Source organism: Schistocerca gregaria, chromosome 2, assembly GCF_023897955.1.
Source record: "Schistocerca gregaria isolate iqSchGreg1 chromosome 2, iqSchGreg1.2, whole genome shotgun sequence".
Classification (NCBI taxonomy): Eukaryota; Metazoa; Arthropoda; class Insecta; order Orthoptera; family Acrididae; genus Schistocerca; species Schistocerca gregaria.
In genome coordinates, this window is record NC_064921.1 from 393,858,004 (window position 1) to 393,884,889 (window position 26,886).

A 26,886-nucleotide genomic window follows, 5' to 3' on the forward strand; every position below is an offset into this window, starting at 1 on the left:
TGTATTTATTTATCCATCCATAGACAGTAAATATTGTTTGGATGTTGTCAAAAAGTACATGTTAATTTAGGGAAACAATTTATGGAAAAGGAACATACAAAATTTTATATTAAGTACTACAAAGAATAATACATACAAAGTTGTACAAAAAAAAGTGCAAAGAATAATACTTGGTCACACAAGATACAGTAGTACAACTTTTTATACATATATACTAACAGTATTGTAACTGCATAGACTGTTTGCCCTAAGGCATTACTTTTGTCTTTCCTAAACAGGAAGCCCCTATATTCATTACAATAACTCAGTAAAGAGTTTTACCACACTCAACAGCTGTCTATCAGATGCACAAAATTAACAGAAACTTTAGGGGAAGAAAGACAGTGTTATCAGTTTGGCTATAATATAAACATTATCAGAATTATTTATTGGCCTAAACAGTCATTTACGAAGTAAAAACTTTTTTCAAGTAAAAATGTTTTAAATTCTACTTTAAATCTGTTTTCATCTCCTAACATTCTGATGTTGGCTGGCAATATCTTGTAGAGTTTTGTACCAATATGGCTCACAAGGCTTTGTGTGTGTGTTTTCTTTCTGTTCACTGAGTACCGAGTGCGGTGCTATTTCGGGTATTGTAGTTATGCAAGTCGGCATTTGTCTGAAAATCTGCAAGGTGGTCGCTAACATATAAAACATGGTACTGTTAGAACTTTAAGCCTGTTGAGTAAGGACTTTAATTGTGTCTGTGGATGACTGTGTGTTGTTATTCGGGTAGCCCTCTTCTGTAATAGGAAGATTTGTTTTAGATGGCAAGTAGTGGAACCCCAAAATATTTTTCCATATGTTGAAAGAGACTGAAAATAGCCAAGATATGCCATCGTGGCACCCTCTGCAGTACAAAAATTTGTGATAATTCTAAGAGCAAAACAGGCTGAGTTAAATTTCTGCACAAGTTTCATTACATGGTCATTAAAAATAAGAGTTTCATCTACATGAATCCCCAGCAAATTTTGCTGATACCACTCTATGGCCTTGTCACCCAGCAACAGATTAATATTTTCAGTTTGACTTATTTTCTCAAATTGCATATAATTTGTTTTATTTGAATTTAATGTCAACTGGTTGAACCAAGTGTGGACATTCTTTATTACTTGATCAGTAGTTGTTGCAGCATTTGCTTTGGTGCACCTATTATCACACTAGTATCATCTGCGAATAGTATGGCCTTTGCTGCTCCATCTGAGGTTTGAATGTCATTTATGTGGACAAGGAACAACAAGGGAACTAGAATACTGCCTTGTGGCACTCCTATTTCCACTTTTTTTTTTCATCTGATACTAAATTTATGTTGTGGTTGAAGTAATCCGACATCAGTCCTACATTCTGTGTTCTATTTTGTAGGCATGATTCAAACTACTTTTCCCTGCCCCATGAATACCTAATGATTCCAGTTTTTCTAAAAGAATGACATGAATGACAGTGTCAAATACTTTGTAGACATTTAAATCTATTCCTACTGTGCTATTGTCTTTTTCTAGATTTTGATTATTTGTTCAGTGTAGCACGTTAGTGCTGTCTCTGAATTTTTACCTGCCTGGAAGCCATGCTGATTTCTATATAGTAACTTACAGTTATTTAGATATTTGTTGATTCTGACATCCATTAATTTTTCTATTATTTTGGAAGATCCCGGAAGGAGGGATATTGGCTGCTAGTTTACTACCTGATGCTTGTTGCTGTTTTTGAATAATGGCTTCAAATTCTGACATTTTCATTCTTTCCGGAAACACGCCTTCACTAAACGATAAGTTGGCTATGTATGCCAAGGGCCTTGCAATTTGTGCACCTGTTATCATTATGATATAAACAGGCACCTCATCTAATCCTGCTGACATTTTAGGTTTCAAGCTTTTTATTACTTTAAACACTTCATGATCGTCTGTTGGATCCGTACTCATGCTACAAGCAGCTTTTGGAAGTTCTGTTTTTCTTGGTTTGTAAATTTTGAGCTTAATGAAGTTGTTGCATTTATGAAATAATTGTTGATGTAATCTGGCAAATCTTGTTTTTTAATGTCAACATTTTCTGTGTTTTTGAGAATGATATCCCTGTCTTTGCATCTCTTTCCTGTTTCAGTCTTCACAGTACCCCACATGGCTTTTGATTTGTTATCAGACTGTCTTATTAAGTTGTCATTACTCATAAATTTTGCCTTGGCTATTACTTTTCGATATACCCTCTTGTAATTCTTAACATATTCTATAAATGTGGATCTGTAGATGTCTTCAATTTTGAGTTTAGTCTTTTAGAGTTCCACAAGAAGTTTTTGATCCAGCTGTGATCCAAGAACTTCGTTTTGTATTGTGATGTGATGTGATTCTTGACAGCTTCTTTGGAAAGCACTTTTAGAAATATCCCATGAAAATTGAAGAAAAAGTGTTATATGCATCGTATTTGTTAGGGACAGCACTTCTGCACAGGACTCGCTAGTTAGGATATTCGTAAATTCTACACAGTTTTCAGTGGAAAATTTTCTTTAACACATGAAGTACATTTTTTCTTGCAGTGGCACAAAGGAATGTTGAGGACAAGAGCATTATGGTCTGATAATCCCAAATCAGTATTTGTTACTTCTACTTCTGTGGATCGTACATTTGAAAATAATTTGAAGTCATTTTGACTATTTTTCGACTGTGACTGTCTCAAGAAACATGTAAAGGTTTTTTTAAATTACTGCTACCAGTCACAAACGTTGTTAACTATTGTATTATTTATTTATTTTGCTACGTGTTTCGAGGGAGTACCTCATCTAACCACAGCATTTATGAAAAGACTATGTAACATCAGTATAATCTTTTTTGTAATGCCATTTATCCTGAAGATAAGGTACTCCATGGAAACATGTAGCAAAATAAATAAATAATACAATAGTTAACAAAGTTTGTGACTGTTAACAGTAATTTAAAAAAACCTTTAGACATTTGAAAATATATTATCTATAAGGCTGTTTGTATTATATGTTATTCTTGTGGGTTCGTGTATGTGCAGAAACAGATTGAAACTACATAATAGATTTAGGAACTGATTTTTTAGCCTACTTTCATTCATAAGATTTATGTTGAAATCCCCACAGACAACTACAATGGCTGTTTCAGTGAAAAGAACGTTAAGCAGTGTTTCTAATTGATTAATGAATATGTCTGTATCCCCAGTAGGTAGTCTGTATATTGCTATGATTACGACTTTTCACTGTATTTCATACAACTTTATAGCTGCTGCTTAAACAAGATACTTACTCTTCAGGTTTTTCTGTTGGAACCTTTACCAGCAATGCTTTATATGGAGGACACTCAACAGTATCTGTTTTTTCCGGTTGGTAACGAACCTGAAATTTTTAACAAAACTTAATGTAGCCAGTGAATAAATAATAAACTATGACGAGTATGGTATGTGACATTGTTGTATTATTTATAAACACAACTAAATAGAAGAAAGTGATGAACCTAGGGAGGTCTCTCTTTTGTAAACATGTTGATCAAATAAATGAAAAAAAGAAAGTTGTTTTTTACTTTCTGGAGAAGAGGATGAGTTAATCCAGTATTATGTGATAGAGAGAGACCTACAAGAAAAGGTGGATCAGTTGGGAAAATATCCTCACATAAAATTAGAAACTGAAAAAACTTGGGGATCATGAAGGAAAAAACTAAGATTAAAACTAGAATTTACAAGGACAGAAAAGAGTAATATCAGTAACAAATGTAGTACGGAACTTTAGACCTCAAGGAAAATGAAAGTGAGAACAATATGGTATTTTCCCAGCTGGAATAAATGAAGAAGAAGGAGGAGGAGGAGGAGGAGGAGCAGAAGAAGAAGAAGAAGAAGAAGAAGAAGAAAAAGTACACAGAGCTATGTTAACAGCAGTTTAACAGTATAACTGGAAAAGCAGACTCTTTTATTTGTGGCATTTTTTCTGCTATGTAATATGTTATTTGAAACTGCTCAAACTTACAGACATATAGCACAGTAAACTTAAATTAAAAATTATACTTTCCCATTACTTGAAGTATGAAAAGAGTTCTAAAACAAATTGGACATTCTGTTTATATACTTCAAATTATAGTTGAATATCTTTTGCTATATATAATATTTCAAAAAATATTTTCTTTCAATTACAAAAATTGATTTTCATACTAATACAAACAGTGATTATTTATTCAGTATTGAATATTATACATCTATCATTTCTATGGTAAACAAATTATAGAAGCAAATTACATGAACTTATGACATGTCAATTTTTCTGGAATTTTCTATGAAAGTAAATTTTTGTACAGTAATGAATTTAAAACCTAAACCAAGCTTACTTGACTAAAACATAATTATAATTTCATATTCAAGTGCAAATGAGATTTGACATGTTACCACTTATCTACAAAACATGTGTTCTATGTGTGTACAGTGTATCATGATAATCATTAGCTGTGGAATTGATAATTCACACTGAAGAGCCAAAGAAAGTGGTACAAATGCATGATACCGTGTAGGGGCCCCGCAAGCACACAGAAGTGCTGCAACACGACATGGCATGGACTCGACTAATGTCTGAAGTAGTGCTGGAGGGAGCTGACACCATGAATCCTGCAGGGCTGTCCGTAAATCCTAAAGAATGTGAGGGGGCAGAGATCTCTTCTGAACAGCACGTTGCAAGGCATCTCAGATATGCGCAGTAATGTTCATGCCTGGAAAGTTTGGTGGCTAGCGGAAATGTTTCAACTCAGAAGAGTGTTCCTGGAGCCACTCTGTAGCACTTCTGGACATGTGGGGTGTTGCGTAGTCCTGCTGGAATTCCTGTCTTTCAAAATGCACAATGGACATGAATGGATGAAGGTGATCCAATAGGTTGCTTAAGTATGTGTCACCTGTCAGAGTTGTACCTAGACATATCAGGGGTCCCATATCACTCCAAAGCCTCCACCAGCTTGAACAGTCGACTGCTGACATGCAGGATCCATGGATTCACAAGGTTGTCTCCACGCCTGTACACATCCATCCGCTCAATACATTTTGAAACAAGACTCGTCCGACCAGGCAACATGTTTCCAGGCATCAACAGTACAATGTCAGTATTGAAGAGCCCAGAAAAGGTGTAAATCTTCAGGTCATGCAGTCATCAAGGGTACAAGAGTGAGCCATTGGCTCTGAAAGCCCATATCGATTATGTTTTGTTGAATGATTTGCACACTGACACTGGTTGATGCCCCAGCACTGAAATCTGCAGCAATTTGCGGAAGTATTGCATTTCTGTCACACTGAACGACTCTCTTCAGTTGTTGTTGGTCCTGTTCTTGCAGGATCTTTTTGCAGCTACAGCAATGCTAGAGATCTGATGTTTTACCAGATTCCCGATGTTCATGGTACACTCGTGAAATGGTCGTATGGCAAAATCCCCACTTTATTGCTACCTCAGAGATGCTGTGTCCCATCGCTCGTGCGCTGACTATAACAACACATTCAAAGTCACTTGCACCTTGATAAACTGCCATTGTAGCAAAAGTAACTGATCCAACAACTGCAGCAGACACTTGTTGTCTTATATAGGTGTTGCCGACCACAGCCCCACATTCTGCTTGTTTACATATCTCTGTATTTGAATTTGCCTATACCAGTTTCTTTGGCTCTTCAGTGTAGTAATATTTTCCCTTGTTCAGATACAGAGGGATGATTTTAAATGGCTCAAAATAGGTTTTGTGTTGTCATCATCACTTTCATTGTAATTTTTCAGAATAGGAAACCTCTTTCTCAATTCTCATTTAACTACAGGAAATTGCTATGTACAGCCACTTGTGTATAGGATGTAAAGTACTACATGTGCATTATCAGTTTATGGCCAAAAGGTTTGTCAGTAAATAACATAGTCAGAATGGTTAACCTAAATTTAAATAATGTAAAAGATCATCTGACCAAATGCTGCCCCACGTGTGAATGAACTACATTAATTTTGCAACTGAGAGCATGATTTATCTAGCAGTCTTTCTCAAAAAATCTTTACTTTGGGTTCCAACTCATCCTGTTACAGAATTACAAGATACTGTGCTGACGATGACATGTGATGTTGGTATTTGATGATTCTGCATTGAATATAATGTCTCCAGAGTCCAGATCTGTTATTTATCTGTTGCAGGTAATGAGTAGACTTGTGCACTGTCACAGCTGTTGTCTTGAGCTTGATATGAGGCTACAGTTCCAGAGTGTGCACAGTTTGAAATATGTGGCAGTGATGTATTTATGGAGTGTATTCAACTATACACTGGCCTAAACTGTGGCACCCATAGAACAGTTTCAGTTTAATGATCAAGACTACACAGTTCAAGGCTTATTCACATCAAAGAACAGTCCTCAAACTGTGCTGAACTGATACAGAATACATGCATTATTTCACCGGTGGCCCACCAATTTGTATCAATTACACACACAAAAACTGTCTTACTTCATCCATGAATAAAACCATGGTGCTGAATTCAATCAACGTTATTCATACTTTCTGCACATCATTTCAGTATGGGGCACATATTAATTTAAGTATTTCATCAGTGTATTTATGCATGAAAACCATCACACCAATCACAATGTCATGTTCTCCTTATCATTCTGCCACTCAATCATTCAGTTTCAGTAGTCAAAAATATGGTTGGTTGGTTGGTTTGGGGAAGGAGACCAGACAGTGAGTTCATCGGTCTCATCGGATTAGGGAAGGATGGGGAAGGAAGTCGGCCGTGCCCTTTGAAAGGAACCATCCCGGCATTTGCCTGGAGTGATTTAGGGAAATCACGGAAAACCTAAATGAGGATGGCCGGACGTGTGATTGAACCGTCGTCCTCCCGAATGCAAGTCCAGTGTCTAACCATTGTGCCATCTCACTCGGTGGTCAAAAATATGCTCTCTTATAATGCAGATATACCTACACAAGTGCACCGAAACATTTATGCCCAGATAAATATATTTTTTGAATGTACTGACATTTATTACTAAATATGATGAATAAAACAAAATAAAAAGGAGCAAATTATTTATATAATTTCCCAAGAGCTATATCTTTACAAACACAATAAATTGTGCAGCGAATTGGTGTGCACCACTGTGATGTTATTTGGACATTCAACCACAGAGAGGAAAAAACAGAAGATAAGCCTCTAGTGGTTGTCCATAATCGGTAACACCTGCTGGTGACCACTGCCTACAAATTATGGCTGTGCGTTTATGTTAACCACAATAAATAACAAGTGTTTGGAATGCTGTATAAGAACAAAATTTGTTTCACAGCTTGCAAACATTTACACAATATTAATGTGTGCACAGAACATGAGTGAATGCTAATGGTACCAGAAACTAATTGAAACGTGCCACTTGGCTTGAACAGTGATCCACTGAGCCACACTACACTTGAACCAATCATTGGACTTCTGCTCCCACCTAGAGCCTGTCTTCCACCCCCACCCCCCTCCCCACCCCTCCCCCTCATATAAACTGCCAGCTGCAGTAGTGGTTCCTGAGGCATGTCCTGAAAAGGTGTCATCAGGAGTTCTCAATATCATGGTGGTGTAGGTGTCGCTGAAATGGGCAGCTTTTTGACTTTGCTCATCTCATATGATGACAGGGGACAGTGGTTCTGAGATGATAGCTTATCAATAGGCTGTACCCTTTCAAGTGACACTGTTGTAGGCTCTGCTGCTCTATCAGATTTGCTTAATATGTTCGTTATGCTTCAAAACTCGGTAAGGTCAAGCATAACTAGGTTGTAATGGTCAACGTACAGTGTCTGTGCTCGACATAACATGTGAGTACTTATTCAAATCCTTATGATTGAAAATACTGGTATTCCCTTGGCAAGATGCCAGTGTTCAGTGAAGAATGGAGTTTGACTCTAAACTTATTAAGTAGAAACAGCAATACTGATGTAGAGAGGTGCTATTGAGGTAGGAAAAACTTAGATGGAAGCTGCAGTGTCTCTCTATTGACCACTAGAACCATTGAAGAGGTAATATCTTGCTTGACTGCAGTGCAGAGTCAAGTAGCATTAGTGCTAGTGCTACTGTCCAAATAAGATCATATTTCATAACATGGCTCTGAGCATCTTATGGCAGCACACTTCCATGCTGTTGCTGACTAGGTGGCAACTAGTGGTGTGATGGTATTGGAATCTACATAATTTAGTAGGTTGAGGAGTTGTACAGACTCAAACTGCCATCCTTGGCTTGTTGTGACATGCACTGGAGAGCCAAACCAAATGAGATGCGTAGCAAGGAAAGTCCTGGCTACTGTTCTTGTGGAAATGTTCATGATTGGAGCAGCTTTGGCCCAATGGGAATATCTGTCACTGGATGTGAAGATAACCTGGATCCTTTGGATGAGGCAATGGGCTCACCAGGTCAATGTGAATGTGTGAGAAATGATGTATTGTTTAAGAAAACTGATTTATTGGTTTATGAATGTGATAGCTAAGCATGATTTAGTCTGTATGAGAGAATCTGTTTTCATACTCACCCAAACATACCTGATATTGAAAAGCTTAATTGTGCTGTTACCTCTGAGGTGTGTGAGGCCGTGAACTTACTTGTGAAAAACAGTGGGTACAAATGGCCTATGCGGTTGGCTAAGAGGCACTTTTTAAAGCTGCATTCCGTGTCCTTACCATGAATTCTCATAGCTGTGTATTGCTTGCTTGTGCTGCAGTGAATTTATCTAATTCAGTAGTACAGGAAACTGCATTTAGGCACAAAAAATAATCAGTGACTATGTTATCTGATTCTTTAATGAGTCTCAGATCTGTAGTAACCTGACTGATAAATTATAATTTCAAAAATCGCTAAGCCAGACAGTCTTGTATAAAATGAGTAACTCCAGATCATAATCACATCACCTGCTCTGAGCATCAATGAACTTATGAGAAAAAATCCAAGGATTGCCATACACCATTAACTTTCTTGTGAGTGCCATGCCAAGTTTCAGCTGACTAGCATCCACAATCGCAGCAAAAAAAATTGTGTGTACAGGGTAAGTGAAAAGAAGCACTCTGCGTAAGCGGGACCGCGCGACAGCCTCTGTTGCGTGCCACTAGGCGACAGGGCGGGGGTTGGGGGACGGGACGAGACGACGGTGTCAAGCGCCAACCGCCAACCCTTCCCTCTCCTTTTACTTCTTCTTCTTGGGCGAAGCCTTCGCCTTTGACGGCGTCGTTGGCGCCTTCTTCGGGCGCGGCGCCTTCGGCTTCTTCGTCGGAACCTTGGCGCGGCCTTCATCACCTTCGACGGCGACTTGGCCGCAGCCGCCTTCTTCGCACCCGCGGGAGCGGCCGATGCCGCAGACGCCTTAGACGCGTGTTCAAAGGCATGCTGCATTTCCATAGTTCATGTCAGTGGTGTTTCAGCCCACCAAAGCTGCCATCAGGAAAACTTGTATTGTGGCTGCACCTAGCAGCTGTTGACCAAAAACTGATGTAATGAGAGACCTGTGTGAGCAGAAACATTGTCATAGCGGAAAAACCAGTCTCTAATCTGGACCACAAGCATCTTTTTTTCATGCTCACTCTTACACATCCATCTCAAAACCTCCAAATAGAGAAGTTGTCTCCTGACACAAAAAACAAATGAGGACTGTCTTCATAAGAAACAAATGAGGATTGTCTTAGGTTTGATTTCACTTGAGGAGCTTTTGTATGGACAAAGTGACCAAGATATTTTCCACTGAGTTGAGTGGTTACTTGTCACCTGTAATGATCTTGGAAAACAGTTCTCTGTCAGATTACAGCTATGCCTTTCAATGCACAACATGCATCCCCTCAATACTCTTCTCAGTGATTAGTCACAAAACTGAGCCACAAATTTGACACACACACTTGTCATTTGGCAAATTTTGTGCTAAAAAGCTCCTGGAGGATTCCACAGAAATCAGGACATTTTCCCCGAATAAAAAGTGCTAATATTGTGTCTTTAAACTTTAAATTCAACATATTGAAGGAAATTTTGCTGAAATTTGCAGTTATGAGTGGAGGCTTTGTAGGCAGACAGCAACGTTCTTTAGAAATTTGTATCACATACAAGGGGTATCCACAAAGTACATTATGTTTTGGAATTAAAAATAAATAAAATATTGGAAAAAATTTATATTATATACAGATGAAAGCCACAATTAAATACTACTTTTCTACATAGTTGCCATTTAAATTAAGGCACTTATCATAGCGATGGATGAGCTAGGAAATTCCTTCGTCGTAAAATTCGGCCGCCTGTGCCTTCAACCAAGTGGTTACCTCTTCTTGAAGGTGCAGGCCGCCGAATTTTACAATGAAGGAATTTCCAAGCTTCTCCATCGCTACGATAAGTCCCTTAATTTAAATGGCAACTATGTAGAATAGTAGTATTTAAGTGTGACTTTCATCTGTATATAATAAAAAAATTCCAATTCTTTATTTATTATTAATTCCAAAATGTAATGTACTTTGTGGATAGCCCCCGTACTTTGTGGAAGGTAAGTACTTGATAACACATTTACAATATTCTATTCAATGATTCTTATAATTATGAACAATAATCATGACACACATAGTTAAGAATTTCCTTGTACCACATCTGATGGAAAACAACATATTTTTTGCCTGTTGTGCATATTGTTCAACAATTTCACTTCTTTTATTTATTTTATAACCTAGTTTTATGGTCAAAAACTCCCATAATTTTTAATGATTTTACCACATTTCTGTTGCAGGTTATGTTAGGTATTACAGTGTGTCCCATATGTGATAACTGTATTTTTTATGTTGTCTTTTTTGTACAGTTCTTTATATGTTTGTATGCATTTGTCATATTATTTAATATTATTACTGTTGTTGTTATTTTAGTCTGTTTTTGTTTTGTAGACTTTGTGTAGCTGACTAGCTCAAAATTAAAGAAGCTGACACTTTCGTGAAAATAACAGTTTTTTAACATCTACTTTATCATCAATAAAGGCTACAATATTTTCTCTCTTTCTAGGGATACACAATATCAAAGGCAGCTAGTACAAGTGCAAGTTGGATGCAAAAGATGAGTCAGTGACTAACACATTAAACCCAGATTTTCAAAAACAGAAAAATAAGTGGATCTCACAATTAAGGACGATAAAGAAACAAGGCATGACTGAAATGAGCTGGACAGACTCCTAAAGTATGAGAGAGATTGGAAGACACTGCAGAGGTCAAAGAAAAGGGATGATAAGCTTCAGCAGCGATCTCCCACTACCTTCTCTCAAGGCTCTGGGGGTCATATCAATGTCTGCAGTCACTGGACAAGGCCATATGGAGAACAAGAGCATTACCCTTTCAATATGGAAAAAAAATGAAGTTTTGACATGCTTAGCAGAATGTGCTGGTTTGACACTATCAACCACAGAAGGGCATAATTCTCATGCAAAATCCAAAGTCAATTATTCAAAAGTGAGAGATTTCTACCTCAGACCAGATATTATATATAAATGCCCAGGAATTAAGGACTTTATCACTATTTGGGAGAATGGAATCAGAAAAGGATACAGAAAATCTACTTGATAATGTTCTTGAAAGAAGCACCCTCAATTTTAAAGAAGAAAACCTAGACCTCATTATTAATTTCACCAAATTTTGTGGATTGAGACCAAAAAATGTTTTATTTCTAAAAAGTAATCCATCTAATCAGTGCAAGTGCAGAGTACATGAGAACTTTATTTTCAAACTTAAATCTATTCAGACTCTTTCTGGGAGAAAATACTGTGTGAGATGGAAATCAGTTCAGCTTGCTGGCAAAATAGGTGTGAAGTCTGCTGTAATGGCAAACTTTAGCTGATGCCAAAAAACAGCGATGATGAAGTTATTTGAAAATGCTGGGAAAATTCAGATCAAGAACTAAAACTTTCTGCTAAAGAAGGGCAGATTGGAGACCTATTTGAAGCCACTCTACAAGACCTGTCAAGCTTTAAAGCCCATGTAAATCTCAAACGAATACAGTCTGCAGCATTTGAGAATGATAATCTAGAAACCAATGGTATCTGCATTTTGTAGATTGATTTTGCCATGTCTCTCTCATGTGAATACCAGAAAGAAATTATGACTGCACTTTGGTCCAGAGACAGTGTTCTGTTATTTACAGCAGTCTTATTCTTTAAAGGAAAATGTGAAACATTCCTTATTTGTTCCAAAAGTAGGAATAAGGACAAAAACGGTTTTTACTTTCATTGATTTTTTTATATTATAGTATTTTCAATTCAGAACAACCTAACAATGAAGAAGTAATATGGAGTGATTGTCCTGCCTCTGAATTTAAAAACAGATACATGGCAAAGTTCTGAACTTGCTCTCCTATAAATATGGCAGAGATTTTTCATGAAAGTATTTCACAACATCCCGTGAAACTGCTTTGTAGATGGAGAAAGGGGAAATGCCAAATGACTTGTCCATGAGAAAATTATGAGCAATAGAGAAAATGTGCCAGTTGTTCAGAGAGCAAAAGACTCTGCTGATCTTGCTGCAAAAATTGTAATTAGTACAAGGACCTTCTATGTGACGAACAATTCTTCAACAACAAAAAATTGAAAAAGAAAATCCTTGGATGGATGTTCTACCAATCCCTGGAATTTCATCATTTCTCATACTGAAATCAAGAGGACGGGCCACACAGTGTAAAATTTCAGAGTTGAAACTAGTACAGTGGATTTATTGGACCTAGCTATCAACCAGTGGGTTACAGTTAATTACCATGGTGTTCACTACAGGGGAGAGTTAATGTCATGTATGAGTCAAAGATTTCCACTATCTCCAGATGGCCAAAAGAAAGGGATGAGATAACTTACACCTATGATGAAATTGTAAGGTAATTTCTGGACCAGTAATTGCTAACAACAGAGGCCTGGGACCGAGTAAGGTTGCGCAGTGGTTAGCACACTGGATTCACATTCGGGAGGATGAAGTTGAAACCCACATCTGGCCATCCTGATTTAAGTTTCCCATGATTTCCCTAAATCACTTCAGGTAAATGCTGGGATGGTTCCTTCCCTAATCCAATGTGACTGATGCCCTCACTGTTTGGTCCCCTCCCCCGAATCACCCACATGTGATGGTGGAATGCTCCTCCAAGACATTTCAGTTAACTTTGCATGTGTTAAACAGTCCATTGTCAGTCTTCAAAAACATTTTCACAGATTTTCTTGACATTTTAGTCAGTCTGGATAGTTAATGAACACCAAGAATGAGGTTTGTAGTCACCCAGTTGTCATGTGTATAACCATATAGTTATAGCAATTTCTCCTGCTAATATCATAGTTTAAAAAGAGGTGAATTCAATGGTGTTTCACTCTTCAAAATCTGATTGGTAGTTTCAGAGTAATTACAATATTAATAACTTATTATTTCTCTGTTTTTCATCTGAAACTGATAGCAGAAGTTCAAGATTTCATACCCAAATGAGGACATAAATCACATCAGGTAAGGAGGAAACAATGTGTTGCTCTGCTGCAATTCTGGTGCAACAATGGCACAGAGGATATGTAATTTTCATTCTGTCTCTGTCATTCCTGTGCCTTGAGTACTGGTAAGTTTGAAAAAAAAAATATCTTTCACAAACCAAGAGAAACGAGAGATGGTACATCTCTACAGAAAGTGTAGATGGAACACAAAGAGAACAATTGACTTAGACACATAAGAACAACACTGATATTTGTTGTCAAACAAAAATACCAACTCAACAAATGTGCAAGAAAATATTGTTGGATGGGCATTGGAGTAACATCCAGAGAGTAAGGAGCAAGAGAATAAAATGGATGTTCTGGGAACTGTTGCTTATTATCCACATGTCATCTCCAGACAAACTGTGGCTGCCTGTGGAATAAGAGAGTCCAGTGTTGTTCACATTGTTCATATAATCAACTTCCATCTGTATTGTATGACACTTCACCAGCACAGAACACCAGCAGGGTTGCAGAACATGCACAAAAGTGTGGGATAGAATGATGTGACATCGGTACAATGGGTTCTTTCATCAAAGAATTATTTTTACTAACCGAACTACCTTTAACCCTCTGTCATCCATGTTGGAGAGTGGAACACCATCTCCCACTTGGGTTCTGCCTGGACTCACCACATTTTTGGCACTAGTGCCACGTAATTACACCAGACTGGGATCAAAACACCACATGATACATGCAGGAGTGCCTACAAGTACACCATCTAAATTTCAAGCCTCAGGAAGTAAAATTGTGGCTTGCAGCACTGAAACTACATGGAAATAAGCATTCAAACCTTTCAGATAATAAATAATGCAAGAAAATGATATTGGATTGGATAGATTGTTGAATATCACAATGAAAAGAAACCAGAACTGGTAAGTATTCTATTGATACCAGAAAGAGATATAAACTTGAGCGAACACTGAACATGAAAATGGCCTTATTACTGGGATAAGCAGAGGTAACTGCAAAATTTCACATATGTTCATTGCTAATGCAGATATAAGACATCAAATTTGGAAATTTCTTGAAAACTGCCACCAGAAATGAATTACAACCAACCAACTATACTGACTACCAAAATCAGAGGTGGAAAAATATATAAACTCAAAACATTGTATTGACATAAAAGATAAATATAAACTTGAGAAAACTTTGAATAAAACTGGAACTGTTTTGGAAACTAACTTTTCAGAGATGAAGCAAAAACAACTTGTACTACTGACTACTCCAAAATCGAAGATGGAAAAGTGTATAAACTTGAACAGTCCGCAAACTTTGAAAATAGGAACAAACTAATGTTGCAAATTTGAATCACAGGATTAGTCTTCTCCAGATTCACTTTTTGAATCACAAGCATTACACATCAGATATGACTGACATAGTTTTTCCTGTTCGTTGCAAATTGGATGGTTACATTTGGTGCATATGCTGTTGGATTTCTTATCCTTTCTTCTGTCACACATGTGGAATCTCATTTTCTTGAGAGGTGGTGGACCAGAGACTAGATGACTGTTATCTTCTTTAGTTCCAGGAATCATTCATATTTTTAGATGTAGGGTTTTCCTAATCCTCACATTAGCTTACCCTCACTTCACATGAGGTTCAGCCAAGGTGTAGGTAAGATTTTACCAACAACATCTTGTAGGGACATTTACTTTCAGCTAAGGCTAATAAAACTCAGCTGTTTATTCCTGTTACATCAAATATGCAATAGAAATATTGTATGGGCCAATGACATGAGTATCTCTCTGTTTTGTAAGAATGACACATTATGCTGAAACAATAAATATAAAATTTTTGTTCTTCTTTTCAGAGAAGGTGATGAACATTTTGATGAGCTGGTAAACAAATCTTGATGTCATAGGATCTAATGCTTCCACAGTGAGAAATACAAGAATTATTTCTGTTTTGTTTTTCTGAATAGTTTCAAAAAAGTAAGTTTACATTCAGAAAGCTCCTTAGCCAATACATATAATGAAAACCCATTGTTGACTGTTACATTTTGAGTGGTATTTTTTATGTTTTGACACAGGAAAATTATGTAATATGTTGGTAAAAGAAGGGAGCCTTTCTTCTGAACTGCATTTTTATCTGCGTAGAGTACCCCACTGCAAAAATAAAATGAGAAAGCGTCGATAAGTGACAACTTTCATTCTACATTAATTAGGTTTTATAGGGATATACCTTTTAATGGGACAGTTCCCTCTGAAACTAATAAGAGTTTTATTAAGAATCACATAATCAGAAGTCATTCATAAAAGAAAAGGTTAGCGCTCAGTTTTAAAGAATATAACACCAGGTCTAATTTTGTGCTTTGTTTTATGTATGTTATTGATTTTCTAATTTATTTTGACTGTTACTAGTAATATCTTTTGTTATAGGGTGAACTCAGTAATTGTTTTGTAACTTAAAATCTATTGTTAACTTTCAAACAAATATAAATTTTGTACTAATTATAAACATTTTGAGGAACAACTAATAGCATTGTTTAAGTATTATTTGTCTCTATTTGAAAAACATGTTAGCAAAGCCAGCTCTTAATTAATTTCAAAGTAATTACCAGTTTTGTCAAGAATATTGTTTGCATAACTACATCTGTTAATTTCATTATTTAAACAAATAATACAGCTTAACCCTTGTAGCAGAAGAAACTGTTAAAAAGACACAATTTTTTGATGGAGTCAATTAATTTTATGAGTTATGTTTTTTTGTTGTTGTAATTTCTGTAAATTAAACATCAAACAGTGCAATGTTTCAGTGCTTATTATTGTGATGACATATGAAGGCCCAATTCTTGGTCCTGAAACAGTCAGTTCATGGCCAAGTTCATACAAGAAACCTGTTGTGGTTAGAACTACAACAATACAGCAACTTAACTGTGAAATAAGTGTAACACAATTAGGCTGTGTGTTAGAATAACGACAATGTCTGTTCAATAAGTACCATAATATTCTGCAAGACTTGTGAAATGTGTGGTTAGGTTTTTACTGCTCATAGATATTCAACAGTAAACTATCGTAGCAATATGCTGATGTAGGCCTGCAAACTATTACTGAGGCTTTCGAAAGTTAAACAGTAGTGCATTGGCCATATAACTGTGTATTGTTGGGGGGTTGTGAACAGTGAAAGTAAAGAACTGTGAAACACAACTCTGCAACTGTTGTCTAACAATTTGCAGTAGTCAGTGCTGAACTTACTTCTGAATCAGGTAACTCCTCAGTTTGCCTCACAAGGGCTGAGTGCACTCCACTTGCCAACAGCACCTGGCAGACCGGATGGTCACCCATCCAAGTACTAGCCCAGCTCTACAGCACTTAACTTTGGTGATCTGACGGGACACGGTGTCACCATTGCGGCAAGGCCATTGGCAAGATGGTGATTGCGCAGGGAAACAAAGTGTGCCTGAATTCTGTCAGGGCCCCACGTAGGCGATAGAGAGTTAAAAATCGTGGACAGCTGAATGTAAAAAATATGTATTATTGGCCACTAAGAATTTGCACTGGGTGAGGTAGATTGAACATCAGAGACAGTGGAGTCTGATTATTTGTGCAGGATTTTGGAAGTAACATGATTGGCCATTACTTCATTGGAGAAACCTTAACAGGTGAAAGCTATGCACAGTTCCTTAGTGAAGTGTTAGTGGTTCTCGTAGAGGAATTACCACTTAAAATATGTAGATGTATATGGTACCAGCATGATGCATGTTCAGCTCACTAATTAATTGAGGCTAGGAAACTGCTCACTCAGCTTTTTTCTGGCCACTGGATACGACATGTACGCATTATCAATTGACCTGCAAAGTACACATGATTTGATTCCACTGTACTTTGCTCTCTGTGGTAAACTCTAATCTGAATTTTATGCATGATTTCCAATGACCCAGAAAGTTTTGAAAGATTGGGTCACAGTGTGGCAGAATGCCATGACACCTGAGGAATCTGAGATACAGTGATCCACTCACTGTTCCGAAGGGTCATGGCTGATGGCACGGACGGCCTGAAAAGTGCACCACACGTTTTGGCAATGTGTGGTAAGGCTCTTGTAGCAATCCATCAATGTACAATTGTGGCAATTAGGGGTGCATAATTTCGCCATCAGGCAGTCCAAAACAGTCACCAGGGAATAATTTACATGCAAAGTGAGACACCAGACTGGTTCGAGATAGTGACTATAAACAGATGGCTGCTGTATAGCTGGACTTCCCAGCATCCAGTGGACAGCCATTGTCATCATCAGCCCACCAATTGTATGTTGAGGTCCAGAGTTTGGTGCACTGTGCTGTCCTAACTTTGCACTGCAGCCTTCACCCAGCCACAAACAGCTGTGCTCAGTGCTGTAGCTCCTGCCTTGCAGGAATGCTCCACTAGCTTTAGCTGGCCCCTCACATCACTCTGCAGTGTCATGACCCTTAAGCTCACCTACCATTGCAACACCAATATGAAGACATCATGAGTCCACACCAGGCTGCCCTCACTGGAAAAGGGTGTGCATCTGTATGCACTCCAGCTTTATGTGATAAAACGAGTTACATAAACTCCATCTTTCATACCAAACCATTGTATTTTAGAGTGAGAAGCAGGACTGGTTGAGGTACTACCAAAGTCAGCAACACCTCTACGAGTAATAGTAGCATGTAAGTACTGTAAAACTCTTAAGTTCCTTGTTTCTATCATTCCTAGTTTTGTATCTATTCCCTTTTTTCTTTCCTACTGGTATATCATAATTATTTTGGGAATATATGTATTTGACATCAAGAAAGGGTCATAGAGATGAACTAATGAAACCGGTTATCTGCTATCATTGTAATCTACCATCTCATGTGGATCCATTTACTGAGTCATACAATATGATATGTTACCTGTGCCAATAATCAAATGTAGGGGAAATGTCTGGCTGAGACATGGAAACCCTAATATACTAGGAAAGTTCAGATGAAGGTAAATAGTAAACATATAAGTTATAAATTTAAAAGTTCTCCAGGGATCCACCCTAGCAGGTACCTGGTTTGGTGTTCACTGAGAGATTGAGTCATGGTTGGAACTTTTCCTTCTTCTTTCCATTTCTAAGCTCCACTCCTATTGCTGCTATCTGTGATACTTTCCTCTAGGTAAAGACCACAATACAGCACAGACCACTGTCTCAAAAGATACTGCATGGTTACAACAATGTAATGGATTTTGTCTTTCCATCATGAAAAGTTTGACTCAAACAAGATGGGTCATTAGCCACAATATCATTATTATACCACTCCTAGTCCCTCAAAATACACTTGGTGTGATAGTACATAATCTACATGAGGAAACTAATGGAACCAGGGGAGGGGAATACAGGCAAAAGATCAAGTGTGGCATAAGGGGAAAACATAGCAAACCATGAGGAGAAAATGCTAAGAACATAATAATAGATGAAATAAGGTAGCACAGGTTGAAGTTGATAGTGTGTCTGTCACTAGTCGAATACATCAGTGATATCGCAGGGCTTATAGAGTATACATGTGGAACTGGTCTTTCTGGGATGAGAGGTGATGTCATAAGATTTGGGTGATAGCTCTGCATGCATTACGGTTAGCGATGTGACTGTAGTAACTCTTAAGGTGTCCCAGGGGGAATAGTCAATAGTCATGGACGTGACAGGAACAATAATTTGAAGTGAAAAATTGTATTAAACATGGGCTCTGAAATGCAGACCGTAAGAGCATGACTACTTGTTCAGTAGAAGAGATTTGTTTCACATTAGTGAAGAGGGGCAATTTCTTGTAGCTCTTAAGGAAAGCACTTGGGAGCCCATGTTCACTGGACATTTTTTCCTTGTTTTGGCCTGTACCACCACGCCTCAAAATATGGAAAGCAAAGAGCATGCAGTAGAAGAGATTTGTTTCACAGTATTGAAAATGAAGAAGTGCTCACATTTCTTGAGATAAGCATTTTAGAGCCCATGTTTATTGGGCTTTTTTGCTTTGAATGATGATACCTATTGTATCCCTGAATATTGACCATTCTTCCTGGAAAACCTTGTGTGACAGATTTGTCTTGAAAATAGCTTAACCTTCTGGCCAAGTTCTTCTGCTTGTACTGTAATTAACAGATTTTGTGATGTAATGATGAGATGTAACTGTTCACTAGGGTGACATATAATGTGGGGAATATAATGAAAATACTGATGATGAGAAGTACATTGATGAGGATAGATATAGGATTAAAGTTACTGCGTACCAATTCTGTAATTTTAGATAAGTCAAAAGGGAGCACTATGCTGAAGAGATAGTGAGATAGTAGAAAAGCTACTGGAATCCCAAAACTCTATCCCTAAGAGGTTGTTCAACTTTGCTGCAGAATGGACAAGTGGATTTCATGTACTATCAGTGTTATATGGAATAGCTTTACCTAGAAACTCAAAAGACAGTACAGAGAACATTGCACAAAGTGGTTAGTAGACATGAAAAGTGGGTGCAGGCCTGAATAATGTGGATGAAAGTAACATATATCAGCTATCCTACCATCAATATACAGTCCATGTACATAGTTCTCAGGATCAGCGACTGACTAGAACTATACAGGCTATGGAAAGTCTTGTTATTCCTAATTGTATCTGACTGTCTTCTCTAGCTGTCTTTCATCTGCACAGCATCATGCTAAATTCGGGGACCACATTTCTCTGAAGAGGGAGGCTATGTTGTGGTATGCCCGGATTAATATGATACCAAGTGAGTCCAGGATTCAGTGATCCACTTACTGCCCTAAAGGCAAGCAGTTGACAATACAGCTGATCTACATAGCAAGCAAAATATTACAGCAGTGACTTATGAGGTTCACATAATGACTTCTCTTTGGAGCATTGCACCAATTTGTGATGAATTCCTTCACCACCATGTAGGCAAAGAAACAGTCAATAGGATGTTATTTATATATGCAGATGAAGACACTAGATAGGTTTAAGCCAGTAACCATAACTAGATGGTTGCCATACTACTAGGGCCCACCAACACCCACTGGGCAACCATCATCACCATCATCATCATCATCATCATCATCATCATCATCATCATCAGCCATCTACTCATAAGCCAACTTGGGGCGCTCGACGTGCCATGCTGCTCTGCCTCTACACTGCAGCCTTCACCTGGCCGCTGACGGCTCTGCTAAGTACAGTGATCACAGCCTGCAGGAATGCTCCACTAGTCACCTTTCTTTCTAGACACCAGTATCACTCAGTACCTTTTCAGCATACCATTTAACAGCAGTGTGCATGAATGTCCAACATTTATTTACATTTTCTTTGCGTGGAGCCATCGCAATGACGGCTTTTGCAAATGTCAGACTTAATACTATGGCTATATTAACACTTATAAAATACACTATATTCTGTAGCTGTTGCTTCTTGTGTCTAATTTTTTTTATCACATTACAATTGATATGCTAATGCCTCATGTTAAAATCACTATCTTAAAATTCCTTGAAAGAATATAAACATTTTTCTATTAGAAAAGATTTTAATTTTGTTTTAAAAACATTTCCCATGTACATTCTTAGAGAGTTTTTTAGCTTGTTACACCAAATCAAACCACTGATATATGGACTTATATCAATCATTTTTAACATTTTTCTGTTATGGAAATAGTTACACTTTGTTCTAGTGTTGTGATCGTGTACATCACTGCCCTTGATGGCTTCTGTTGGTTGACTTATAAAAAATACAACTATTTTGAAGATGTACAGAGAATATATTGTCAGATATCTGTGCTGCACAAACACTTCACGAAATGAATCTCTATGTCCCATCCCATGTATATGTCTTATTGCTCTTTTTTGTAGTAGTAGTAGTAGTAGTAGTTGTAGTAGTAGTATTCTTTAAATGTACATCAGCTGCACAGCCCCATAGTTCAGTTCCGTAATTGAGAAAGGGGTAAAGTGTTCCATAATATACTAATACATAGTAGTACTACTGCTTAGTAGGAGCTTTATAAAGCTGGTTTAGATCATGTACTTGCTGCCTGAGCCTAATCAGATTTGTTGCGAGTTTTAGTCTAGGACTACTTCCATGTTGACAGTGTTTAACTACCTTCTGGATTTCTCTGACTGGACAACTATATTCATAATGCTGCATTAGGGTTGAGTAGAATTCATTCCATTTCTCATCCAACCCTTTTATCTGGTACACAGAATCCCATTTTTCATTCGCTAGTTTGTCTTTAAGAGCATTAATATTTGAGGTATTCAGCATCTGTAGCATAATTTTTGTTATTTTAGGCACAACTGAATTTTTGTATTCTATCATCTGACAGAAGTGGTCAGAATAAAGAAAATCTAAGTTACGTTATTTACCTTATCTATGACATCTTTGTTGATTATAGCATAATCTATTCTAGTGGAACAGGTGTCCGTCACTCTGGTGTCAGAGTTCACTATATTTACAAGATTGTATGAGGCCAGTACATCAATGAGTTCCAAGTTTACTATACTATTTGAGTTTACATCTATATTAAAGTCACTTAATATAGTAAGGTCATTAGAACGAGCCTGACCAACAACACTACTAAATTTATGCATAAACAGAATTACATCAGCATTTGGTGGCCTATATACTCCAACCACTTTATTCTTTGGTAACTTAAGATCATTACTGTGGAGTACAGTACCTGTCATTTCAATTGATCCTTCTTTTTGGTGTGGTGTTTAAGAAAGGATTTTCTTTTTAGCTTCTATATGCCCCTACAACGAGACAATATGAGGGAATGCACTTGTATCTGATTTAGCCTGATGAATGATAAATAATTTTTCTGAAGTTTGTATATCTTGCTGCAGCCACATTTCTCACCAGCCCCTTACAGCCCCAACATAGGTGGGAGAGCAGAATGTTGTCCTGATTGAGCAGAGAATGGCTCCCTACCCCTCCATAGTGGTTGTACCACAACCCAACTACTGCAGCTACATTGTTATACCACATCGAAGGGTTCTCTTCAGCCTGTCCAGAAGTCCTCACACCAGTGACTGCAAACACATGTTAAGGAAGTGTTTATGATGAAATTCTTTTATGATTTTCTTTTTGTTGCTGTCACTGATATATATGTGCAATTCAAATGTGTATCTTCACATTAAACTCATGAGGCTAAGTTATCGTTTAATTGTCTTTATACCTCAATTTCCTGTTTTACAAATACATTAAATTTTTGATGTGCTTCTTTCTTTCAAGGCTCTGACAGAGACAAGAACATAACTATGCTGTAGTTAACTGATGAATCACCCTTAAATGCTGAATCCTTTGTCTTCCAGTTGTGTTTTGGTCCAGGCACTTGTAGAAAATGTTATTAGTACCAGTTTTAAACTATTCTCCTCTATTCCATTTCTGTAAGTAGACTCTCTTAGATGTTTTGAGCTGGAGCTATCAGACTGATGTGACAGTTCAGTGTAACAACATGAACTTCTACATAAGATAACAATCAGTTTCCATGTTCAAAACAGAGTTAAATTATAGGTTCTAAATACTGTGATTTCTCTGAAACTACTAATTGGATTTTGAAGAGTGAAATGTCATTGATGTCATCTCTTTTCAAACTGTGGTACTATCATGGTCATAAAAAAACTAGTCTAGAACATGATGGAATCAGTTATGGTGAGAAGTGGGTGAACAAACAATATAATGTTACAAAATATTTTCAGGAAGAGTATATATTTTTGTTTATTTTTGTAATTAATTTATTTATTTTTACTTCAGCCAGGAAAAGCCAGAGACATTAACATATCTGTACTGAAAAAAGTATGAATATCGACAAAGTTTATAGGTGTATGCAGTACATATTTTAATGTGAAGACTCAAATGTGTTCTGAGATAAAAATAAACTACCACAAGAGTTGAGAAACTGTTTCATCTGTGCAATCAAAAATGTCATTGCTGATGAATTTTCACTCTGTTTAACCTCTTAGAAACAGCTGATGAAAAAAATTGATGAAACAATTCAAGAGCACAATAAACAAGTACAAGACTTAAGAGTAGACACAAAGCAGATTGGGAATCACTTAAATGAAAGGATAGATTCATTGTACAATATGGTGGAAACAGGGTTAAATAATTAAAGACAGCATAACAATTGGATCAGGTGACCATCCGAAGTTTTCAACCACATGAGAATAAAAAGCCTAGGGATCACCTTACAAGAAAGGTAGAACAAGTAAAAGAAGATGCTAATAAAATCCATGGAGAAATAAATAAAGCTCACAATTTGATAGAAATGACCAATCAAGAACTAGGTCATTTATTGTGTTATTGATGCAAAGTTAATTTAAAAGAGAAAAAGTAAGAAATCTGATCTTGATTGATGAGGAATTTTGTGGATTAATTGAAGGAAAATAAAGAAATAAAATGTAAAAAATGTAATACCAAAAGGGTTACATAGTGTAATGAACTGTTGGCAGACACATAAACAGTACGGAGAACTTTGCTAGCTTTTGGTGAATGCTTTGTCAGAACTATCACAAAACCACACACACACACACACACACACACACACACACACACACACACACACACACACACACACACACACACACAAACTACCACCACCACCACCATGGCTACATTGTCGCTGACTAATTGACTAAATTGTGCTGGAACTGCAGCTCTACTGGCCTGAGAGGTTGTGTTGGGTGGAATGAATGAGTGAAGGGAGTCAAATTCTTTTCATCTGTTAAGAAATAATAATCAAACTCTTTGCCTTGATCCATGAAATCCAGTATGTCAGAGAGAAGAGTGCAAGTAGAGTTTTCGATGACCAATGTTTTAGAATCCATATGATTATGATAAAGGAGTTGTATCTCTTTGACACACTTAATTACATTAGGGCTTAGCACATGTTGTGATTCTACAACAGATGGATGTCAGTGATATTAGATGGTGATAGTTTTGAGGGTAACTTCTGCTACTCTGCTTCTAAATGGATATAACCTATGCTTTCTTCCAGTTGCTGGGCATGGACCATATATTTGTTCACAGATATACAGTATATTGTGTTTAAGAAAGGAGTAACTGGATTACTAATTCTGTACATGGGCTTTATTCAGTTGTTGCAATATCAGTTATTTTTCAGTGCCACTAACACTAACATCTATAGCACTTTTCTTTCCAGTGATATGAGAATGAAAAGGAGGTTGTGCTACTGAATTTTACTTTGTAAAGGGATCTTTGATAATGGGTATGCACCCTCATCAGTTACTGTGTTATCAATGAGTGTCTATGCACTAACTTTGGTGCCACTGGCAGCTTTTAATATATGACTAGAATTTCTTGCACCTTTGTGAGAGATGTTCTGATAAGATTTCACATATTTCCATTTCCTGCATAATAAAAGTCCAGTGACTGAATATGTCTGTTGCCATCATACCATTAATTGAAGGATATTTAAATGAAAATATGGAAGTCTAAAATAACCAAACAGTGGAAATAAATAAATTTCTCAACTATTCATTTACAATGTTGTAGTGTGCTACAAGTTTTCTTCATGGTTTCATTCACTGGATACCAATGAATTCAGTTGCATATTCTTAAAACCAGTCCCCAAACATACTGTACAGAAACAACTGAATCTCCTACTTTTCTTTCATGGGCTATATTCAGTCCTTAAAATGCAAAGGAAACTATTTACAGATGTAGTAATATTGTAATAAATAATCACATAATGTGATCTTGATAATGGCAACACAGCTTAAACTGAAATAGTGTGAAATAAATGAATATTAAAACACATACTCAAATAGTGGAAATTTCATAAAATACTCATGACTGTGGTCCCTGATGAATGAAAAATCATTCACATAATCAGTTCTTAAACTCAGTTGTAGAATGAAAAGTACATGTTGTGGCAGCCCATGTTACATAATACATAAGACTAGTGCTGAAAAAAAGGAGGTTCCAATATTGTGACCTTCTGGGGGAGAGATTTTGAAATCTAGACTTCTTAAAACATTATTTTAATGCACTTCTGTGCATTTTAAAAGTGATTTTCTAACATTTGCCCTGGTAAAAAATAAAGTTCTATTTTACCACATCTTAAAATTTGCTTTTCTGATTTTTCCCCACCCCCATGTTTCTTAAATGTTATACATTCAAGTTACTAACAAATAAGTTTTGAAAGCTTACTTGATCTGCATCAGTCTCATATGTCGTATTTAAAACAGGTTTCTTGGGAATACAACGAGCAGCTTCCTTTGAATCTTTACCCCAAGTGGAGTTGTAAGTGTATGCAAGTAGTAGATCTAATTCATTCTTTCCAAGTACTTCAGCAGCATCGTCAAGAGAGAGTGCTGGTGCCATTACCACACGGGGTCGAGTTTTTCTTACGAGTTCATCATCCTCCCTTAATGGTTCCTGTGCAAGCATTTTAAAATATACAAGATCAATGAAAATGCGTGGATTGTATAAACAAAACTCAAAATTATTTATGAAGACATTCCGAGCTTATGAAATACTGTTAAGCAAATTTGAAGTGAATATATTTATCAGTTTGGCAGAACTAATCTACAAAATGTGTGAGCAATCTCAAATAAAATAACATAAAATAAAGTGCTATGAGCAAAAACTATTAAATCCATAAGCACTAAACTTTGTGTATAACAGGAGGTGTCCACATAAAATCTGTTTGCAACCATCCATAGAATGCACTCCCATGATTGTGCTAGAAATGTGAGTAATGTTTTCAAAACATTGTAAACCTCCATTATTGTCAGTGGATTGGAGACCTGCCCAAACAGTCATGCATGTCAAAGTGCTGTTTCTGGGACAGCAAGGTGTGCTGGTCCTAGATTGAAACCACGCAGCAAATTGATGATAAAGAGTCGTGTTGGGGTGCTGACCAATGGGGATTTGATTTTAGACAGTTTCCCACACTCCACTAGGTGAACACTATGCTGGTACTGAGGTCTAGCTTCAGTTACACAATTTGCAAAAATTAAAAAAAAAAAGTTTCTCACTCTCACATGAATCACAATATTGCGGGCAGTCCCAGTGATTAATGGAGTGGAGACAGGAAAAGCAACCAGCTCCTCTTTATGATAACCATGCCAGACCTATTAATAACCATGACAACTCCATGCTAAAGCAGGAAATGTTACAATAAAAAGAACATTGCCAGTAGCCAGGAGTCAGTTTCCAAATCATAGTTTACATGCAGCAGCACATATATTGAACAGGGTGTTATTGCTGTGATGTCTTGACTGTGTGTTTCAGATGAGGCAGGCTACAGTGAAGGATTTTATAAGCACTTTATTTGACCATTAATTACCACAGAAACTGCTTTGTTACTTTCAGTTTTGGTATTGCAATTTTTTCCTCAGATGTGGAATTAAATGTTGACAAACTTTATTATATGATCAGGACTCCTCAGAATGT

At 37.0% G+C, this 26,886-nt stretch overlaps 1 protein-coding gene across 1 annotated transcript in view; it reads right to left on the reverse strand.

The window, feature by feature from the left end:
• LOC126322094 (uncharacterized) overlaps positions 1 to 26,886 on the reverse strand; it is an 88,718-nt gene that overhangs the window by 16,895 nt on the left and 44,937 nt on the right. The window contains exons 2-3 of the mRNA XM_049994257.1: positions 25,639 to 25,866; positions 3,297 to 3,385 (exon numbers count right to left, since the gene is read on the reverse strand). Of these exons, the coding sequence (XP_049850214.1) occupies positions 3,297 to 3,385; positions 25,639 to 25,866 (317 nt within the window). The remainder of the gene's footprint in view (positions 1 to 3,296; positions 3,386 to 25,638; positions 25,867 to 26,886) is intronic.